This window comes from Nerophis lumbriciformis, linkage group LG27, assembly GCF_033978685.3.
Source record: "Nerophis lumbriciformis linkage group LG27, RoL_Nlum_v2.1, whole genome shotgun sequence".
Lineage (NCBI taxonomy): Eukaryota > Metazoa > Chordata > Actinopteri > Syngnathiformes > Syngnathidae > Nerophis > Nerophis lumbriciformis.
This window is the reverse complement of record NC_084574.2, coordinates 31,230,896-31,254,333: the sequence shown is the minus strand read 5'-3', so window position 1 is coordinate 31,254,333 and position 23,438 is coordinate 31,230,896. Positions and strand designations below refer to the sequence as shown.

Here is a 23,438-nt window from a genome sequence, read left to right as displayed (position 1 = left end):
AGTCCCGTCATAAAACTCATTTGTATACTCTCGCCTTTACATAGACCCCTATTTAGACCAGTTGATCTGCTGTCTCTCTTTTCTGCTCTGCCCCCTCTCTCCTGCGTGGGGAGGTTATCAGGTGACCACGGATCAGCCTCCACGGAGGAGTCGCTAGCTGTTCAAAGCCGTGACCCAAGATGGACCACTCCTCTTTGCATCATTTGGTGACGCCTCTGCGCTGCTGACTTGTTTCCATTCAAGATGATCCCCTGCTGGGCTCCCAATGGACTGGACTTTCACATGAAGTCGGGACCCGGGGTGACCACTCCTTATGCATCAGTTGGTGACGTCTGTGCTCCCCGACTTGTCTACATGCAAAAGGATCCCCCGCTGGCCCCACTATGGACTGGACTCTCACATTATTAACCGTATCCAATCAGCATCCATTGCACCGGGGGGTCCCCACATCTCTGGTCCCCTCCAAGGTTTCTCATTGTATCCCATTGGGTTGAGTTTTTTCTTGCCCTGATGTGGGATCTAAGCCGAGGATGTCATTGTGGCTTGTGCAGCCCTTTGAGACCTTTGTGATTAAGGGCTATATAAGTCAACTTTGATTCTTTGATTGATTGATTAACTGAATTTAAGAGAAATTCACAAAGACTGCTCACTGCTGCTGTAATGTCGATAATAACACAATGCCATCCCTGCAGGAGAAGCGCTGTCGCCAAGGAGATGAGTCCCTGCTACGGAAGGTCCTGGATGAGAGCAGGAGAGAAAACCAGTCAGGGACAGAGGAGGTGAGTATGAAAACATTTGTGTTTGCTTCAAATGTGTGGGTGTACGCAGTACCGTAGGAGCGTGTGCATTAGCATGTATGTGCGCTTTGTTCAATGTGGACTTACTCGTGTGGCCGAGAGGGATGAGGCAAAAACACATGGATCAGCATAATAAAGCTGCACGGAGAGAGAGCGCCTGCTGAATGATAACAAGTTTATTGTTCTTAACCTTGAGCTCGACGTGACATTTCCATCAATGCAATCTTTGTCTCATTGGCGGGTTCATGGCGCGTTTTGTTTTTTAAATTTCATAATAAAAATAAAGGCACATCTAATAGATCTAAAAAGATCCACATACCATCCATCCATTTTCTACCGCTTGTCCCTGTCGGGGTCGCGGGGGGTGCTGGAGCCTATCTCAGCTGCTTTTGGGCGGAAGGCGGGGTACACCCTGGACAAGTCGCCACCTCATCGCAGGGCCAACACAGATAGACAGACAACATTCACACACTAGGGCCAATTTTAGTGTTGCCAATCAACCTAACCCCAGGTGCATGTCTTTGGAGGTGGGAGGAAGCCGGAGTACCCGGAGGGAACCCATGCATACCACGAACTAAATAGCGTTTGCAAACTATAAAATTGCGGGGAGTATATTAGTTGGGGGTGATCTACTAAGATTGCATGTGCACTTGACGAGTGCAAAAGTGGTGCAGGCCCCCATATTTAAATGAGGATTTGGGATGGACCATCGGGGCCGATCCCGTGGGTGCTTCAAGGACCCAGCATTGATTGATTGATTGATTGATTGAAACTTCTATTAGTAGATTTAATATTTAATATCTATATAAGTACAACTTATATATAACTTCAGAACTGTATAAATATACATATTGTATATACATAGTGTGTGTGTGTGTGTGTGTGTGTGTGTGTGTGTGTGTGTGTGTGTGTGTGTGTGTGTGTGTGTGTGTGTGTGTGTGTGTGTGTGTGTGTGTGTGTGTGTGTGTGTGTGTGTATACATGCCATCTCTTCCCCAACCCGGAGATGGCACTCCACCCCTTTCTGATGATATCTACAAATATGTAATATACATATATAATATATTATGTATATGTGTACACATAAACTCATATTCTGACTATTTTATGTACATTTTTGGGCACAATTTCGTGTAAAAAAAAACCCGTAATAAATTAAACATGTAGAAGTATATATATGTATATATATATATGTATATATACATATATATATATATATGTATATGTATATATATATATATATATATATATATATATATATATATATATATATATATATATATATATATATATATATATCAATCAATCAATCAATGTTTATTTATATAGCCCTAAATCACAAGTGTCTCAAAGGGCTGCACAAGCCACAACGACATCCTCGGTACAGAGCCCACATAAGGGCAAGGAAAAACTCACCCCAGTGGGACGTCGATGTGAATGACTATGAGAAACCTTGGAGAGGACCGCATATGTGGGTAACCCCCCCCCCCCCCCCCCTCTATATATATATATATATATATATATATATGTATGTATGTATATGTATATATATGAATATGTATATGGGTATATATATGTATATGTATGTATGTATATATATATATATATATATATATATATATGTATAAAGGTATATATATGTATATATAGGTATATATATGTATATGTATGTATGTGTATATATATATATATATATATATATGTATATGTATATATGTATGTGTATATATATATATATATATATGTATATGTATATATGTGTGTGTGTATATATATATATATATATATATATATATATATATATATATATATATATATATATATATATATATATATATATATATATATATATACACATGCATATATAGCCTGGGCCCCAGCCAAAAAAATGTAACCCAATGCGGCCCCTGAGTCAAAAAGTTTGGGGACCCCTGCTTTAGTCTAATAATAATAATAATAATAATAATAAAAATAATATTAAAGATCCCCCTTATTTTAAAATGAAAATGTTGGCAGGTATGGTTCATATACTGTAGGTCGCAGAATGATGGCTGTGTTACAATAAAAAATATTTTGCATATAAACTGCAAAGCGCAAAAGCTTTTGCACATACCTACATACATTTATTGTTTCCTGCTCTTTTAGGCGACCATGGTGGACCTAGCAGACTTGTTTGCCCCATCATCTGAGAGGCAACCGCCGACCGGTGACCCGTGGAACTCTGCCCAGCCTTCCTGTAACGTCACCTCCGACCCCTGGGATTTTGTAGGTGAGTGCATCATCATGTCCACACAAACAAAAGCCACACAGGGTAAAGTGATTAGCGCTCGTGTCTATCCACCTGCACAGCAGCCAAGTCCGACACTCCTGTAGTCGGTAGCCCCTGGACTGCGCCGCCGCCACCCTCCATTGCGACTAATCCTTGGGCGCCGTGTGCCAACTCGCGCGGAGAGCCGTGGGAAGCGGCGGCGGCGGCCACCTGCACCCCTGCCAACCACACATGGGACGCAATATCTGAGCGAGGTAATTATCTTCCCATGTGTTCTTCAATAAAAGCACACCATCTGTTGTACCTGATGAATAACACTCACGCAGGAAGTGAAGGGAGAGATGCATTCAGCGCACAGGGAGACGAGACGCTTCAACAGGACATTCCTCAACTGTCTTCTCCTGCCAGTCTGACAGGTAAATACACATGACGAGCAGAAGCTGTCTTTTGTTGCGTGTTCGACTGCAGGGATATTTAACTAACTTGTTTTGGATGATTACATTTCCTAAAGGGGAACTGCACTTATGTAAGACAAGAATACATATGTTTTTCTTCTTTTATGCATTCTAAATAGTAAATAAATGCAATCAAAAGTCTGCTCACAATGGAGGCTATGGGAGTTGCTCTATTCTGCCTATAAAGAGTGTAAAAACACATCCAAACACCTCCATTAAGGTTTTACGTATATATACAGGCTGAAAGTATACATGTAATGTAGTAACAGGCCCATTTTTAAAACACCATAATTAACATTGTAGAGGTTGCCCTCTAGTGGGTTCCTCGGACCACCGCACACTGCCACGAGAGCCCGGATTTCAGGGTACAACACTGTTTTATTTTCTTAAATATTTCTCGGCTTTTGCTTTCCAGCAAAATTTCATTTTTCTTAGTCCGTGTCTCCCTCTCTCTGGCTCCCACTCCAACTCCAACAACTTGTCTCGTACCGGCTGCTGCTAATAAAGGCGACAGGTGATTGGATAACAAAGCCCACCTGGGCCATCTACTCACCTGTCGCTGTCTTCGAGGCCGGTCCTTGCACACCCCGTTCCGTGGCAGGCCTGCAGGCCACACCCCCCTCCACAAACATTAATAGCATTCATTTCGAAAATGCATCCCGATGTTCCCTTTTTTCTCCAACAACATCACTGATTACTGCTCACTGCAGACTTCATGAGAACCAACAAACATAATAAAACATCACTTACTGCACAATGTCTGCGGTCGTTATGATGTAGAATCTTGGTATGTTGCCATTTAGATTTAAGAATGACTTATAGTCCTCGCAAAAAAAATAGGGGTTGGAACCCAGCGCCTTTTCATGTCTTTCTCGCCATTTCCGGGTCTAAATTGGCTGTCAAAGTGTACCAACTTGTCGGATTATGTCCTCATCTTTCTACTATCAATGTGAGAGGTATTATTTATGATCTAGAACAGGGGTGCCCACACTTTTTCTGCAGGCGAGCTACTTTTCAATTGACCAAGTCGAGGGGGATCTACCTCAGTCATATACATAATTTATATTTATTTATTTATGAAAGAGGTTTTTGTTAACCAGTTAAAGGTGTTTAATGGTAATACACACATGTTTAACACATATAGATTCCTTTCTTTCATGAAGCCAAGACTATAAGTTGATGTATTACCCGATTCTGATGACTTGCATTGATTGGAATCAGACAATTGTGCTGATAACGTCCACATTTTCAAATGGAGGAGAAATACCTGTCCGATATACCACATGAAAGTGGTTGGTTTTTGGCATCTTATTTGTCCGCCTTCCATACTCCTTTTTATACACTTTACAAGAAATACATTGGCGGCAAAATCCGTAGCTTGCTAGCTTTCTGAGACTCTTATTTTGTTAGCGCAGGCAGGATGAAGCAGTGCTTTTATTGTGAAGACAGGAACTCTGCAGTCGGTCTTTAGAGTTTTGACGGCAGGTACAGCACCAGAGTCTGTTGAAATAAAAAGTGTTTCTCGCCTTCCTGTCGGTCATTTTTTCTTAATAATGATCTGGCAGCAGCCAGCATCTTCTCACAAGACCCTCGGGTGCTGTGAATGTCAATCAAGTGACGAAAGTGACGTCTTGGTGAAGATTGATGATCACAAATTCTTAGGTCTATTTTTTTAATGCCTGGCTGGCGATCGACTGACACAACCTCCACCATCGACCGGTAGCTTGCGATCGACGTTTTGGGCACCCATGATCGAGAATAAACTTACAATCGCTCTGATGCGAGAAAGCAGCTCAACCAGCCGATGATGTCAACATAGCCACACAAGCTAGTGATCTCGGCGCTACTATATTTAGTTTGTCTGCGTTAGAGGGTATAATAACAATATCACTAATGCTTGGTTAATATTCAAATCACGAAAGGTAAATGGAGTATTGTTGGCGCTTTTTGGATGATTATTTAGAGCAGAACTGGGCAAATTAAGGCCCGGGGGACACATGCGGCCCGTTAAGCTTTTCAATCTGGCCCGCCGAACATTCCCAAATAATTTTTTTAGATCTTTAAAATGGAAACTGTAGCTGCCATTATGATGTGCAGTGATGTTTTCAAATGAAACTATACAAAGCATTTCAATGGTTGGAGTCTGTGCTTTTGCATGATATACTAGTTACTATGGTAATCTAATTAGTTACTAGGGTCATCTAAGTCAGTGGTCCCCAACCACCGGTCCGTGGATCGATTGGTACGGGGCCGCACAAGAAATAAATAAAAAATAAATATACTGTGTGTATATATATATATATATATATATATATATATATATATATATATATATATGTATATATATATATATATATATATATATATATATATATATATATATATATATATAAATATATATATTTATTGTTTATTTTTTTTCTCCCGAAATGTGTTTGTCATTCTTGTTTGGTGTGGGTTCACAGTGTGGCGCATATTTGTAACAGTGTTAAAGTTGTCTATACAGCCACCCTCAGTGTGACCTGTATGGCTGTTGACCAAGTATGATTTGCATTCACTTATGTGTGTGAAAGGCCGTAGATGTTATGTGCAGTGCCTTTAAGGTTTATTGGTAGAGATGTCCCATAATATCGGACTGCCGATATTATCGGCCGATAAATGCTTTAAAATGTAATATCGGAAATTATCGGTATCGGTTTGTCACATTACAAACACATGAGACACATGAGAACACACACTGGAGAAAAAAACATTTAGTTGTTCGGTGTGCTGTAAAAGGTTCCCACTTATGTGCATGGTATCGGTTTCAAAATTATTGGTATCAGTTTCAAAAAGTACAATTTATGTCTTTTTAAAACGCCGCTGTGTACACGGACGTAGGGAGAAGTTCAGAGTGCCAATAAACCTTAAAGGCACTGCCTTTTGGTTTTTCACACACATAAGTGAATGCAACACATACTTGGTCAACAGCCATACAGGTCACACTGAGGGTGGCCGTATAAACAACTTTAACACTGTTACAACTATGCGCCACACTGTGAACCCACACCAAACAAGAATGACAAACACATTTCGGGAGAACATCCGCACCGTAACACAACATAAACACGACAGAACAAATACCCAGAACCCCTTGCAGCACTAACTCTTCCGGGACAATATACAATATACACCCCCCGCTACTCCCTACCCCGCCCATCTCAACCTCCTCATGCTCTCTCAGGGAGAGCATGTCCCAAATTCCAAGCTGCTGTTTTGAGGCATGTTAAAAAAAATAATGCACTTTGTGACTTCAATAATAAATATGGCAGTGCCATGTTGGCATTTTTTTCCATAACTTGAGTAGATTTATTTTTGGAAAACCTTGTTACATTGTTTAATGCATCCAGCGGGGCATCACAACAAAATTAGGCATAATAATGTGCTAATTCCACGACTGTATATATCGGTATCGGTATTTAAGAGTTGGACAATATCGGAATATCGGATATCGTCAAAAAAGTCCTTATCAGACATCTCTAATTATTATTATAATATTGCCAACATTTTAAAGATTACATGTGCTTTACAAATGCATCCAATTGCACGAAGAGTAGTCTTAATTTAAAAAAAATTTCTTTGGGGTTTTGCGTGGCAGCACTTGGCACTGATAGAAAATGTCCTTTTTTTTTTCTCTATTTTTCTCAAAGGGTGCGCACGTCCCTGCATATACGGTAGCTAAAGGCAACATTTGTATCAGACCTAGTTAGAGTGTGCAAAATTACCCGACAAATTTGATGGTAGGTCAGATGTTTGTTTATTACAATAATGCTCGCCAAAGTCACGACTATGCAAGAGAGCATGTACTATAAATAGATACATGCTTGCCTTGCTTCATCTGATACAAGGGAAAATAAATGGCATATTGCAGATAATTAATAACGTGAGTTATCTCATATTGCTATTCCACAATGACTATCCTTCTGCAGATTCTGAGCTGCGTGGGTCAGCAGATATGTTTCCTGGTGCGGATCCGAGCACAGATCCATTTAGGAATGAACCTCTGGCGAAACCCCAAGAAAACGGACGAGACTCGACCAGTCCGGAGATGTTTGATCTGTCTCGGCTCGCACCCCCCGTCAGTGCTGCGCGTGTGTGTCGGACGCCTGAGGCCTTCCTCGGACCTACTGGGGCCTCCCTGGTCAATTTGGATGCCCTGATACCTGCAACGCCCCGAAGCAAGATGAAGAACAACCCCTTCCTCTCAGGTATTCCAAAACTTACCGGGCCTGATCTACTAAAGGTTTACGTGTACTAAAACACGTGCAAACTTGATGACACACGGAAAGCTGATCTGCTAAAAGTGGATTGCATCTCTTAAGTGCACAGAATAAGGTCTGCAATCCATTTAGCGTGTCTGTCTTCATTAATATGCAAAATACGTGCTGATAATCAAAACGCCCTGTCAGGTTTAAACACTGATGACATCTATTAAACAGACGAGAAGCAAGGAATCATGCAGAGACAGAGTTCAATTTGGTTCATATGAGGAGAGACGTGTTTTGGGCTGTACTCTAGTTACAGATCCAAACTACGTTCTAAAAGTCCAGCCCACGTGCTTCCTCTATTTATTTGGGAGGTCCCTGGTTACTTCACTGAAGCTGTCGCTGAGGGAAGGGGGGTAATCTCAACAGCTCCAGTTAGACACAATATATGACTATTAATGAAATGCAAATGTGTTTACGCTGGTGATATCGCCCCGTCTCTGCTTTGTCTGCGTCCCGGTACTCGATGTTTGGCCTTGGCAGTCAGCAGGCCGAGTCTGGACACAACACTGATACGAGACGACTTGCAATCTTTTGGATTGCCAGCTTTGCACAGATAGAAAAATACAGCTTCAGCACAATTGATAGTAACTATAGCAACGGCCCTTAAGCATAAAGTTGTGTGATAATATATACCTGATTATTCTAACACGCCCACAATGCTGGGAGGAGACGATGCAAATGTAATTATTTAGCACACGCAATATGATTTATCAAGACTCATCACCGAGCACTATTTAGCGTTTTATTAAGCACATGTCAGAAGGACGCGCAAACTGACAGCTGCAGGATCAAGATGACGGACGGACAAAAATCCTCCATCCTACATGAGTGTTTCAACATACACTATATTGCCAAAAGTATTTGGCCACCTGCCTTGACTCACATATCAACTTGAAGTGCCATCCCATTCCTAACCCATAGGGTTCAATATGATGTCGGTCCACCTTTTGCAGCTATTACAGCTTCAACTCTTCTGGGAAGGCTGTCCACAAGGTTGCGGAGTGTGTTTATAGGAATTTTCCACCATTCTTCCAAAAGCGCATTGGTGAGGTCACACACTGATGTTGGTCGAGAAGGCCTGGCTCTCAGTCTACGTTCTAATTCATCCCAAAGGTGTTCTATCGGGTTCAGGTCAGGACTCTGTGCAGGCCAGTCAAGTTCATCCACACCAGACTCTGTCATCCATGTCTTTATGGACCTTGCTTTATGCACTGGTGCACAGTCATGTTGGAAGAGGAAGGGGCCCGCTCCAAACTGTTCCCACAAGGTTGGGAGCATGGATTTGTCCAAAATGTTTTGGTATCCTGGAGCATTCAAAGTTCCTTTTACTGGAACTAAGTGGCCAAGCCCAACTCCTGAAAAACAATCCCACACCCATAATTCCTCCTCCACCAAATTTCACACTCGGCACAATGCAGTCCGAAATGTACCGTTCTCCTGGCAACCTCCAAAACCCAGACTCGTCCATCAGATTGCCAGATGAAAAAGCGTGATTCATCACTCCAGAGAAGGCGTCTCCACTGCTCTGGAGTCCAATGGCGACGTGCTTTACACCACTGCATCCGACGCTTTGCATTGGACTTGGTGATGTATGACTTAGATGCAGCTGCTCGGCCATGGAATCGCATTCCATGAAGTTCTCTGCGTACTGTACGTGGGCTAATTGGAAGGTCACATTAAGTTTGGAGCTCTGTAGCAACTGACTGTGCAGAAAGTCTTTGCACTATGCGCTTCAGCATCCGCTGACCCCTCTCTGTCAGTTTACGTGGTCTACCACTTGGTGGCTGAGTTGCTGTTGTTCCCAAACTCTTCCCTTTTCTTATAATAAAGAAGACAGCTGACTTTGGAATATTTAGGAGCGAGGAAATTTCACGACTGGATTTGTTGCACAGGTGGCATCCTATGACAGTTCCACGCTGGAAATCACTGAGAGCGGCCTATTCTTTCACAAATGTTTGTAGAAACAGTCTCCATGCCTAAGTGCTTGATTGTATACACCTGTGGCCGGACCAAGTGATTAGGACACCTGATTCTCATCATTTGGATGGGCGGCCATATACTTTTGGCAATATAGTGTATTTGGACGGTCAGAAATGTAAAAAAAAAAAGTTTGGGATATATTGTCTATTCAGCAATTGTCTTTTATAATTGTATTGCTGCTGGGTGACTTAAGGGGCTGATTAAAATTAATTTATTTGATGCATTTTGGTGTCTGCTTTGCATATGTTTCTGTTGTCTAGATTGCGATTCAGAAAAAAGTGTTACAGATTATAGATGTGTGCAGCTGGCTCAACACATCGCACACAGGTAGGAGTATGATAACATGAATGTGCAAAAAATTATCAAGTGTCTTTTATGGTAAAAGCCCCGTATGCACGCAAAATCCTCCTTTAAGTAAGGCGGTCTGCTCAACTTTTCAATTGCACATGCAGTGTTAGTAGATCACACGCAACATGCCCACTAATAGTACACGCTATTTTATCTATATTTGGATCTTAATCAGTAGTAAATCAGGTCCTTAGCATTTCTGTCATCATGAATATGCAGAATATACAGGTATGCTGGGTATCAAAACGCCTTCACTACCGGGAGGAATAGATGCAAATATATTATTCAGCATGCTTTATGATTTATCAACACTCATCATTCTTTTGCGAGCGCTATTTTGCGTTTTATTTAGCACATCTAAAAAGTACGTGCTAACTGACAGTTATGTACAAAGGACGTGCTCATGCTGCAAAAACAGATGATGGACAGAGAACCCTCCGTCCTACGTGTGTGTGTCAACATATTTGGACATATATTAGCCATGTCGTCTTTTTAGCAACATCCTTTTATAATTGTATCGCCGCATGCTGGGTGACTTAAGGGGCGTATTAAAATAAATTCAATTTATGTGTTTTGGTGTCCTGCATGATGTTTGTTTTTTCACATAGAATTTATATTATGTATAAACATATCTACTATAGGGCAGCACGGTGGAACGAGGGGTTAGTGCGTCTGCCTCACAATACGAAGGATCTGGGTTCGATCCTGCGCTCGGGATCTTTCTGTGTGGAGTTTGGATGTTCTCCCCGTGACTGCGTGGGTTCCCTCCGGGTACTCCGGCTTCCTCCCACTTCCAAAGACATGCACCTGGGGATAGGTTGATTGGCAACACTAAATTGGCCCTAGTGTGTGAATGTGAGTGTGAATGTTGTCTGTCTATCTGTGTTGGCCCTGCGATGAGGTGGAGACTTGTCCAGGGTGTACCCCGCCTTCTGCCCGATTGTAGCCGAGATAGGCTCCAGCGCCCCCCGCGACCCCGAAGGGAATAAGCGGTAGAAAATGGATGGATGGATGGATGGATATCTACTATAGGGCAGCACAGTGGAACGAGGGGTTAGTGCGTCTGCCTCACAATACGAAGGTCCTGGGTTCGATTCCTGCGCTCGGGATCTTTCTGTGTGGAGTTTGCATGTTCTCCCCGTGACTGCGTGGGTTCCCTCCGAGTACTCCGGCTTCCTCCCACCGCCAAAGACGTGCACCTGGGGATAGGTTGATTGGCAACACTAAATTGGCCCTAGTGTGTGAATGTGAGTGTGAATGTTGTCTGTCTATCTGTGTTGGCCCTGCAATGAGGTGGCGACTTGTCCAGGGTGTACCCCGCCTTCTGCCCGATTGTAGCTGAGATAGGCTCCAGCGCCCCCCGCGACCCCGAAGAGAATAAGCGGTAGGAAATGGATGGATGGATGGATATCTACTATAGGGCAGCACGGTGGAAGAGGGGTTAGTGCGTCTGCCTCACAATACGAAGGACCTGGGTTCGATCCTGCGCTCGGGATCTTTCTGTGTGGAGTTTGCATGTTCTCCCCGTGACTGCGTGGGTTCCCTCCGGGTACTCCGGCTCCCTCCCACCGCCAAAGACATGCACCTGGGGATAGATTGATTGGCAACACTAAATTGGCCCTAGTGTGTGAATGTTGTCTGTCTATCTGTGTTGGCCCTGCGATGAGGTGGAGACTCGGCCAGGGTTTGAACTCACAACCTACCGATCTCAGGGCGGACACTCTAACCAAAAGGCCACTGAGTAGATTAACAAGGCCACTTAGTAGGTGGTGTTTTCTGAGTAATTTCCATGCATATTACAGAATTTTACATGACCTTTTTTAGTGATAATAATGTTAGTAAAGTATCTACTAAAAAACCTTAACATTCTGTGTGGGACATGTAAATGTCAAAAAGACAGCCAAAAGAGGTTTGTGGTTCAGAGTAAATCTAAAGGTAAAATATAATGTGTCATGTCTGTGTAATCATGTTTTGTCTTAGTCATGTTTTGTTTAGTTATTGGACTCTTTAGTTTCTGGCTTTTCACTCCCTTGTCTTGTTTCCATGATTACCCATTAGTTTCACCTGTTCCACGTTTGGACTCATTGTGCACTCTTGTTTATCACCATAGCAACCCATTAGTTTTCACCTGTCACGTCACGCACCTGTTTCACGTTTTGAGTCACGCACCTGTTTTCGCTAATCATGTCTGTAGTATTTAAGTTCAGTGTTTTCAGTTTGTCTTTCTGGTGACATCTCCACATTTATGCTTCTGCACATTTCTGACTCTTTTTTTCATGTCCATTGTTCACGCTGCTCCTTTTTGTCCATGCCAAGTAAGTTTTGTTTATTATTGCCACCGTTAGTGTTTTTTGTTGTTCATAGTTTTTGCCTTTGTGCAAGTGTTTGGTTTCATAGTGTGTTCTCCGCCATTGTGCGCGCCTTTTGTTTACTTCCTTGTTTTGTATTTATAGTGTTTAAATAAAAATGGACCTGCATTCCCGTCTCGCCCGAGCCAACTTTCCGTTGCCTTCGAGAAAAACTAAACCCCAGGGACCAAGTCATGACATAATGTAAAAATGCAGGAAATGTAGTCTTGATTTTCTCAATTTTCTTTCGGGGTTTGCGTGCCAGCACTTCGTGCTAAAAAATAAATGTTCCTCTTTTTTTCTCAAAAGTTGCCTGTCCATGGCAAGGAACACGCCCACCAATAATGCAGGCTGTTTCATGGATTGAACACGCTGATCTTAGTCGATCAGGCCCTCGCTGTATGAAATGTTCATGTGTAGTTTGCTAACTTCCTGAGTGTCCTCCACAGGTCTGAGCGCCCCATCTCCCACAAACCCCTTCCACTGTGACCAGCCTCGCCTTACCCTCAATCAAATGCGTCCATCCTCTACGTCTCCCATGCCCCCCCACATGATATCCTATAGTCCGTCGCTTCCACTCCCTCTCCCTCACAGGGGGGCCGCCCTCCCCTCGTCGCTCACACAACCACCTGCCGGACTCATGGACCTCCCCTCCAACCTCCCCCGGCCCCTGCTCCCTCTTTCGCCCAGGCCGGGGGCCCGTACACAATCCCCAGCACAGACACTCGGCCACAACCCCTTCCTCTGAGACTCATTTCATGTGGACGAGGATGTCATTCTTCTCTGTGGACTGGATGTACTCAACATATCAGCTGCTATATGTAACCTGAACTCTTGAAGAAATGCACACGCACTCACCTATCACTACGCTGTCCTAAACATATTTGTTTATCAGTGCCAGCTGATAAACAAATATGCGAATGCAGCTTGTATTTACAACTCCGTACAGTAGATGGCAGTGTAACTCTGCTTCTTAACACACAGGTATCAATACTAGTGATTGTTGTTGCAAACTATGTCATGTAAATTAGACTGTACAAAACCCAAAACCAGTGAAGTTGGCACGTTGTTTAATTCGTAAATAATAATAATAATTTTCAACTTATATTCAATTGAATAGACTGCAAAGACATGATATTTAATGTTCAAACTAAGAAACTTAATTTTTTTTTTGCAAATAATCATTAACTTAGAATTTAATGGCAGCAACACATTGCAAAAAAGTTTTTAACAATGTGTTACATGGCCTTTCCTTTTAATCACACTCAGTAAACGTTTGGGAACTGAGGAGACCAATTTTTGAAGCTTTTCAGGTGGAATTCATTCCCATTCTTGCTTGATGTACAGCTTACGTTGTTCAATAGTCCGGGGTCTCGGTTGTGGTATTTTAGGCTTCATAAAGCGCCACACATTTTCAATGGGAGACAGGTCTGGACTACAGGCAGGCCAGTCTAGTACCCGCACTCTTTTACGCTGAAGCCACGCTGTTGCAACACGTGGCTTGGCATTGCCTTGCTGAAATAAGCAGGGGCGTCCATGGTAACGTTGCTTGGATGGCAACATGTGTTGCTCCAAAACCTGTATGTACCTTTCAGCATCAATGGTGCAGTCACAGATGTGTAAGTTACCCATGCCTTGGGCACTAATACACCCCCATACCATCACAGATGCTGACTTTTCAACTTTGCGCCTATAACAATCCGGATGTTTCTTTTCCTCTTTGGTCCGGAGGACACAACGTCCACAGTTTCCAAAAACAATTTGAAATGTGGACTCGTCAGACCACAGAACACTTTTACACTTTGTATCAGTCCATCTTAGATGAGCTCGGGCGTTTCTGGGTGTTGTTGATGAATGGCTTTCGCTTTGCATAGTAGAATTTTAACTTGCACTTACAGATGTAGATACGAACTATAGTTACTGACAGTGGGTTTCTGAAGTTTTCCCGAGCCCATGTGGTGATATCCTTTACACACTGATGTCACTTTTTGATGGAGTACCCCCTGAGGGATCGAAGATCCGTAATATCATCGCTTATGTGCAGTGATTTCTGCAGATTCTTCCTTTTGATGATATTACGGACCATAGATGGTGAAATCCCTACATTTCTTGCAATAGCTCGTTGAGAAATGTCGCTCTTAAACTGTTCGACAATTTGCTCACGCATTCGGTCACAAAGTGATGACCCTCGCCCCATCCTTGTTAGTGAATGACTGAGCATTTCATGGAAGCTGCTTTTATACCCAATCATGGGACCCACCTGTTCCCAATTAGCCTGTTCACCTGTGGGATGTTCCAAATAAGTGTTTGATGAGCATTCCTCAACTTTCTCAGTCTTTTTTGCCACTTGTGCCAGCTTTTTTGAAACGTGTTGAAGGCATCCAATTCCACATGAGCTAATATTTGCAAAAAAATTTAGTTTTCCAGTTCGAACGTTAAGTATCTTGTCTTTGCAGTCTATTCAATTGAATATAGGTTGAAAATGATTTGCAAATCATTGTATTCTGTTTTTATTTACCATTTACACAATGTGCCAACTTGACTGGTTTAGGGGATGCAGTAGATGCAGTCCTCTAGGACAGGGGTCCCCAACCTTTTTCCCAGCAGGGACTGGTTAAATGTATGCACTATTTTCACGGACCGGCTTTCCACGTGTGGTGGATAAAAACAGCAACAAAAAAAAAATGAGCATGAAAAATCAAACCACCATAACTTTGGCTACAATCTGGCACATTAACATTTGATATGTCCATTAATGTGCATTGTCCCATGTACTGTAACAGAGGAGTTGTAATATACATATTTTAACACGTTTATTGGTGTGTTTAGTGGGACAGGCGAAAGTTAAGTCGGAGAAAATGTGGTAGTATATAAATTAATTAATGTTTCTGTGAGGCCCGGTAGCAAATGCGTCGGTCCCCGGACCGGTGGTTGGGGACCACTGCTCTAGGACACACTGGATTTGTGGTACAGTAGTACCTCAACTTAGGACATTAATTGGTTCTGTGACGGAGCACTTAACTCAAAATACTTGTATCTCATTGAAAATAGTTTGTGGTGATTGGCCCCCCAAAACAGCACAATTGTATCATGTCACATGCCTTTTAAAAAGAAAAAGAAAAATTCAGATAAGAAATATTGTACGGAAATGATACAATAGAATGATAACTACATTAGTTTTATGAAATAGTAATAAAGATAATAATAATACACAGCATTTACCTTGGAGAGTAGATGTATATCTACAGTATCTCCTTCCAGCTCAGTCAAACACACCATCAGCAGATTTTCCACCTATTTTCATGGATACATGTCCACCATTTTAATACTATTTTAACATTCTGAGCTGGCATTAGACTCAATCTGTTTCATCATGGTGCAGACGAGCAATGATTTACGCTCAAAAATTGCTTTGCCAAGTTGGCGACACGCTCCGTCGTGTTTTTGATGTTTTCTTTCTATAATTCAGTCAATATCATCCACCTTATTTGTATTTGACTTTATTAAATGTTTGGGTAGCATTTTACTAAACAAAACCAGTTTTCTTTTAAAGGGGAACATTATCACAATTTCAGAATGGTTAAAACCATTAAAAATCAGTTCCCAATGGCTTATTATATTTTTCAAAGTTTTTTTCAAAATTTTGCCCATCACGCAATATCCCTAAAAAAAGCTTCAAAGTGCCTGATTTTAACCATCGTTATATACACACCCGTCCATTTTCCTGTGACGTCACATAGTGATGCCAACACAAACAAACATGGCGGAAAGAACAGCAAGCTATAGCGACATTAGCTCGGATTCAGACTCGGATTTCAGCGGCTTAAGCGATTCAACAGATTACGCATGTATTGAAACGGATGGTTGTAGTGTGGAGGCAGGTAGCCAAAACGAAATTGAAGAAGAAACTGAAGCTATTGAGCCATATCGGTTTGAACCGTATGCAAGCGAAACCGACGAAAACGACACGACAGCCAGCGACACGGGAGAAAGCGAGGACGAATTTGGCGATCGCCTTCTAACCAACGATTGGTATGTGTTTGTTTGGCATTAAAGGAAACTAACAATTATGAACTAGGTTTACAGCATATGAAATACATTTGGCAACAACATGCACTTTGAGAGTGCACACAGCACAATTTTCATCAATTAATATATTCTGTAGACATACCCTCATCCGCGCTCTTTTCCTGAAAGCTGATCTGTCCAGTTTTGGAGTCGATGTCAGCAGGCCAGGGAAGCTAGGGTCGATATTCTTCTCTTGATCATCTTCGGTGGCATAAGGGACGGTGTGAGCCAAGACATCCAGGGGGTTTAGCTCGCTCGTCTGCGGGAACAAACTGCCGCCATTGCTTGCCGTGCTACCGAGGTCCTTTGTCCCTGAATTGCTCACACACTCCGGCAGATTCAATGGGGCAGATTTCTTTGACTTTATCGTTGGAAATGCATCTGCTTTGAGTGTCGCAGGATATCCACACATTCTTGCCATCTCTGTCGTAGCATAGCTTTCGTCGGTAAAGTGTGCGGAACAAACGTCCAATTTCTTGCCACTTTCGCATCTTTGGGCCACTGGTGCAACTTGAATCCGTCCCTGTTCGTGTTGTTACACCCTCCGACAACACACCGACGAGGCATGATGTCTCCAAGGTACGGAAAACAGTCGAAAAAAACGGAAAATAACAGAGCTGATTTGACTCGGTGTTTGAGAAAATGGCAGATTGCTTCCCGATGTGACTCGAGAGCGAATATTAGAAAGGCGTTTAATTCGCCAAAATTCACCCATTTAGAGTTCGGAAATCGGTTAAAAAAATATATGGTCTTTTTTCTGCAACATATATATTGATGCTTACATAGGTCTGGTGATAATGTTCCCCTTTAAGTAATATAAAAAATTGTATCAGCTGTTTTCTCTATTTTATGGAGGAATGTAGTTAAGCATTGAACTAGCACCCAAAAGTATTGATTTTGAATTAAGAATCGTGTTGAATGGAGAATGGGTTCTGAATGGAATCGTTACACACAAGAATGGAATGGAATCGGGTGGTGCCCAAAGATCCCCAGCCCCTAGTCTGCACACATCTTCAGCTCCCAACCTAAGCACCGCCTGACATGACTGTTTGTTCTTGTTAGTACAAAGTTACACTTTTAGCGTATTGTTGCTGCTTCACCGACAAAAGAATGAATGCCAATCTCCGCCATGGAGAACCCACCTCCTCCAACACCTTTTTTATCCGTCATATCTTCAGCTTCATTGAACTATATGTGATGAGGGTCCAAAATGTATGTATTTTGCATAATGTATTTCCCTTATGGCTGCAGTGGCCATTGAAAACTGGACAAAACCAGCCTGCTCCTTCAAATTGATCACTGATTGTATCCCAATGGGCCTGCATGCATGTCCCTGCAGCAGGCCCATAATGCATAAATACTTGCTTAGTCTATGTGGTTGAGTCGGATCTCAGGGCCGCTCTATTGCTCTCTTATGGAGAGTGGGATTTCATTTTAGAGGAATAATGTCAAGTGGTTGTGTAAGTACTGTGTTTGCGCCTCTCTTTGCTTATACGTCTGAAGATTATGTTTCAGAAAGAGGTATTTGACCATATCTGCACTGAACCTGGACGTGAATGTGAAAAACCTGCTTATAGTCACACACAAGCCTAGTACATCTGTATTTATTAAAGTCATACCTATACAATATTATGAGACAGTATGCCAATAAATCAATAGATTTGGATTATAAGCAGTGTTGATTTCATTCATGAAGTATAATCTCATACAGGAACATATTTCATACTTGCCAGCCTTGAGACCTCCGATTTCGGGAGGTGGGGGGTGGGGGTGGGGGCGTGGTTAAGAGGGGAGGAGTATATTGACAGCTAGAATTCACCAAGTCAAGTATTTCATACATATATATATATATCTACATCCTGAAAAAATGCAAACAAAACTGTGTTTAGATCATTGATACTTCAAACTTGCATAAATATAACATGAATATAACATAACTTGGCCTCTGAGAGCTTCAAAATGTAATAAATAAAATGCTAAAGTTTTTGATAAACAAACAATTATTTTAATAATTAAATATGATCATTTTAAATGAATTATTATGATAATTTAAAATTAATTATTTCAAATATGTTTATTTTAATGTGCCGGTATAATTCTATGGCTTGATGTAATAAGGAGTCAGAAAAAATACAAATAAAAATACAATTAATGTTGATGTTTTTAGCAAAATATAGTAAACATTTATTTAATTATTTTTTTTTAAATTAATAAATATATTTATTTTTAGGTAAGATAAACATAATAATACAATGTATCTCTAGTCTGGATGATTTAGTTCTTGTCACCCTGTTGTCCTCCCGTCGTGAAAAAAGGCTGTCCTCACTCAGGTCCGCATGGAGCTGGAGGGGGCGTGGCCTCCAGCGCCGACTGAAAATCGGGAGATTTTCGGGACAATATTTGTCCCAGGAGGTTTTCGGGTGAGGCACTGAATTTCGGGAGTCTCCCAGAAAATTCGGGAGGGTTGGCAAGTATGACATATTTTGGGTCCATCTGAGGTAGGGGTGTCAAACGTACGGCCCGAGGGCCGGATCAGGCCCGCGAACAGGTTTGCTACATATAAAATTAACCGGAAATTTTTGAATGAAAGAAACTGCTGTTCTAAATGTGTCCACCGGATGTCGCAATAGCAATTCTTTGTATCTTTGTAGATGATGCTACATATGTACAAAACAAACCACATGATGTTAGTACATCAGTCGAGAAAAATGATCAAACTACATAAATAACATACTGTAATTTGATTTTGGTATAATCTTTTGGTAACACTTTAGTATGGGGAACATATTCACCATGAATTAGTTGCTTATTAACATGCAAATTAGTAAAATATTGGCTCTTAGTTAGTCATTATTAAGTACTTATTAACGCCTTATTCTGCATGGCCTTATTATACAACCTAACCCTAACCCTAACCGTCTAACCCTAACCCTGACCAAATAACTCTAAATTAAGTATTTGTTACTTAAAATATGTTCCTCTAGTGCAGTGTTTTTCAACCTTTTTTGAGGCAAGGCACATTTTTCTCATTAAAAAATACGGAGGCACACCACCAGCAGAAAACGTTAAAAAATGAAACTCCACCAGGTCGTGGTGCCTTATTTTGAGTTTGTTGGTGTTTTCCTGTGTGTAGTGCTTTAGTTCTTGTCTTGCGCTGTTATTTTGGTGGCCCTTCCTGTTTTGTTGGTGTTTTCCTGTAGCAGTTTCGTGTCTTCCTTTGAACGCTATTCCGCACACCTGGTTTGTGTTAGCAAGCAAGGCTATTTACATTGTTGCTATCCTTATTTGTGTGGAGATTGTTGATGGTCATGTCAAGAACGGACGTACTTTGTGGACGCTGTCAGTTTTTGCTGTCGTCCAGCATTCTGTTTCTGTTTACTTTGTAGCCGGTTCAGTTTTACGTTCGTTTCGCATAGCCATTGCCTGTCCCTTTCCCTTTTGTTAATTGTTGGTTTAAGCATTACATACCATTTTACCTGCACACTGCCTCCCGATGTGGTCTGCATATTGGGATCACAACAAACCATCCTGGTTTCACCCGACACATTCCGAATTTTACAAAGCAACTAACTACCCGCTGCCACCTACTGACGTCGAGTATTACGTGGTTACCCTGCCGAGTTTTACACAGCACAGACACTAAGCAACGGCACATTATTTGCAGATTATAATTATTGATTTGCAAAAAATATTTTAAGTGAAGTTGCATAATTTCCCACGGAACACCAGACAATATCTCACGACATGTGCCGCGACACAGTGGTTGAAAAACACTGCTCTAGTGTCCAAATAACTCTAAATTAAGTCTTTTTTGCTTACAATATGTTCCCCATACTAAAGTGTTACCAATTTGTTTTTATCTTGATCGATTGAAAAATGAACACCAATGAGTTGATTGATGAACATTATCACATAATTTGATCAGAAATATATAAATAAGGACAAATAAAGATAGAATACTATTGACCACAACATGTAAGTGTAAAAAAACAACATTATGATTTGTACAATTTCAGCATGTGCTTGTTCTATTTTTAAACAAAGAAAATAATCTGAAGTTGTCTTTATTTTTAAGTTATCGTGCCGTGATTTTACCAGTCCGGCCCACTTGGGAGTTGATTTTTCTCCCATGTGGCCCCCCATCTAAAATGAGTTTGACACCCCTGAGGTCTATCCTTGCAAAAAACCCATACTTTTAATGACCACTAGATGGCAGAAAAGGCCCATTGGGCTATTTTCTTCTTCACCCCTCATTTATTTTATTTACAAAAATCACACATAATGTTATTTTAATAAAAGAACAGCCCCAGCCCAATCCAGAGCCTTACAATATTTAGGATAAAAAATGAGCAAAGCAAGTGAGCAGGAAAAATAAGGAACAACAAAAATTAAAAATATCAATAGGTTGATTGGCAACACTAAATTGGCCCTAGTGTGTGAATGTTGTCTGTCTATCTGTGTTGGCCCTGTGATGAGGTGGCAACTTGTCCAGGGTGTACCCCGCCTTCCGCCCGAATGCAGCTGAGATAGGCTCCAGCACCCCCCGCGACCCCGAAAGGGACAAGCGGTAGAAAATGGATGGATGGATGATTGGCAACACTAAATTGGCCCTAGTGTGTGAATGTGAGTGTGAATGTTGTCTGTCTATCTGTGTTGGCCCTGTGATGAGGTGGCAACTTGTCCAGGGTGTACCCCGCCTTCCGCCCGAATGCAGCTGAGATAGGCTCCAGCACCCCCTGCGACCCCGAAAGGGACAAGCGGTAGAAAATGGATGGATGGAATAACAATTACATCAACATGATAATAGTGATTAAAACAGTGGTCCCCAAACTTTTTGACTACGGGGCCGCATTGGGTTAAAAAAATTTGGCCGGGGGATCCGGGATATGTGTGTGTGAGTGTGTGTGTGTGTGTGTGTGTGTGTGTGTGTGTGTGTGTGTGTGTGTGTGTGTGTATATATATGAATATATTCCTTACAAACTAATTGACTAAAAGAGTGCGTACTTGCCGCGCAATGATGTCACGTTATTGATGGGAAAATGCATTTTTAAACAATATGATTTGCCTGAGCGGCTAGGAGACCCTGAGAGTAACAAGTGGTAGAAAATAGATTAGAAAGGACAAATAAATTTAAAAAAAAATTTGACTTCAAGCGGGCCGGGCTTTGGAAGCTGGCGGGCTGTATTCGGCCCGCGGGCCATAGTTTGGGGACCACTGATTTAAATATTTTCAGAATGTGTTTTTTCTATTTTTGGCCAAAAGAAAACCATCTAAAGTTGTTTTTATTTGTTAGTTTTAATGCCATGATTTTAATAGTCCGGCCCGCGTGAGCGCAGATTTGCTCCATGCGGCCCCTGATCTAAAATGAGTTGGACACCCCTGATGTACAGTATTACAGCATATGTAATATCTGCAACAACAAAAAAAAGGGCAGCAGAAAATAGAGAGTAGATCCAGCAGAAAATAGACATTATGGACAAAGAGAGGTAGCTAACATAGAAGCGGTCGGACCAATTTAAAAAAAAAAACTTGAGACTTCCCGCAGGCCGGATTTTGGACCCTGGTTTGGGGACCGCTGGATTAAAACATTAAACAACAAGTTAGTGATAATAAATTAAACAACAACCAACAGAATAAATGGCGATAACAGTACCGGTAATTGTATGTACTGTATCATTATTGTTATTATCACTTATCATTTCCTTCACAATCACAGCCATGAATAATAAAATAAATTAAAAAAAAACAGTCACAATAATAGGCTTCCACTTGTATTTTATCTCATGAGCTTGACAGCCACACTGTAGCATTTCCTCATAACAAGGAAGAAAGAGTCCCGTTTTAAGTTAATTAGTAAAAACAAATACGTATAGCGGATCCCATATTTTAAGATATAACTATCAAGATTATTTAATCTAAATGCAGTTTTTTTTTTTTTACTTTTCTATTGCATGTGCACACCTTCCTAAAAACTGAGTAAAATGATATCATTGAATCATGCACTTGCAATGACCAACTCTTTTTTCTAACATCTGGTTCCGTCTAAATATGAAAAAAAAAAAAAAAACAATAATCAGGTGCAGTCTGAGACCAGACATCAACAGCTGCCGCTTGCATTGCATGTGACAGTGCTGCATAGTATTAGTTTGGTGAAGAGAACAGACAGCAAGAAAGTGCTTGTGAGAATTGACACTTAATATTTTGTAACGTAAGAACACATCCGGTGCACAGTTCAAAGGCCACAGCCACCATAGGAACACATTTGGAATTATTCCTAAATTAAAACAAAACCCTTGAGAGAAGAATGTAAACAATAAAACCTTAACATAGAATATTTTTCCATCTCTGTCTGCTACTGTCCATCTCCATTAGTCCAAATTAGACATCTGGTTTGCTTCTCTTGCCCAGGGCCAAATTCTAATGGTTTGTCTGGACCCTTGCTATTTTTTTTCCAAGGCCAACCTGTAGCATAACTCAGCCAAAAGTTCTCATGATTACACTTATCATGCACTCAAGCATGAGAGTATAGTTCCTAGGTTTGGCATCGGTCCTTTGTCCCATGGAGAGGCGAGTTATTCCTGGCCGGCAATAAGATGAAAAAAGAAGCATTGTAATAAAAGACAGTCTGGTCAATGTGGAAAAAAATAGTTTCACTCACATGATTTTATATGCATAAACATAAGGTTTTTTTTATTGAGGTCCATGCCTCAAATGTGTATCTTAGTGGTGCCTTGATTGAAGTGTATTAAATGTTTATATGCATGTGGAGGAAGATGTTAATGAGAAACAGGCTAGGAAGCAGAGAGTTATTTTTTTAAAAAAAAATTTTAGTACTTTTATTCTGTAGCTGAACCTAAAGTTTGCTTT

At 41.3% G+C, this 23,438-nt stretch overlaps 1 protein-coding gene across 3 annotated transcripts in view; it reads left to right on the top strand.

Moving 5' to 3' along the window:
- The window catches only part of epn3b (epsin 3b), a 40,074-nt gene extending 23,943 nt beyond the window's left edge, over nt 1-16,131 (top strand). For 2 of the 3 annotated variants that reach the window (XM_061988121.2, XM_061988120.2), the window contains 6 exons: nt 693-779; nt 2,942-3,065; nt 3,146-3,319; nt 3,392-3,481; nt 7,489-7,767; nt 12,953-16,131. In XM_061988121.2, the coding sequence (XP_061844105.2) occupies nt 693-779; nt 2,942-3,065; nt 3,146-3,319; nt 3,392-3,481; nt 7,489-7,767; nt 12,953-13,251 (1,053 nt within the window). In that variant the 3' untranslated portion in view covers nt 13,252-16,131. The remainder of the gene's footprint in view (nt 1-692; nt 780-2,941; nt 3,066-3,145; nt 3,320-3,391; nt 3,482-7,488; nt 7,768-12,952) is intronic. The other variant, XM_061988122.2, reaches the window with a different exon arrangement.
- Nucleotides 16,132-23,438: the final 7,307 nt, after the last annotated feature.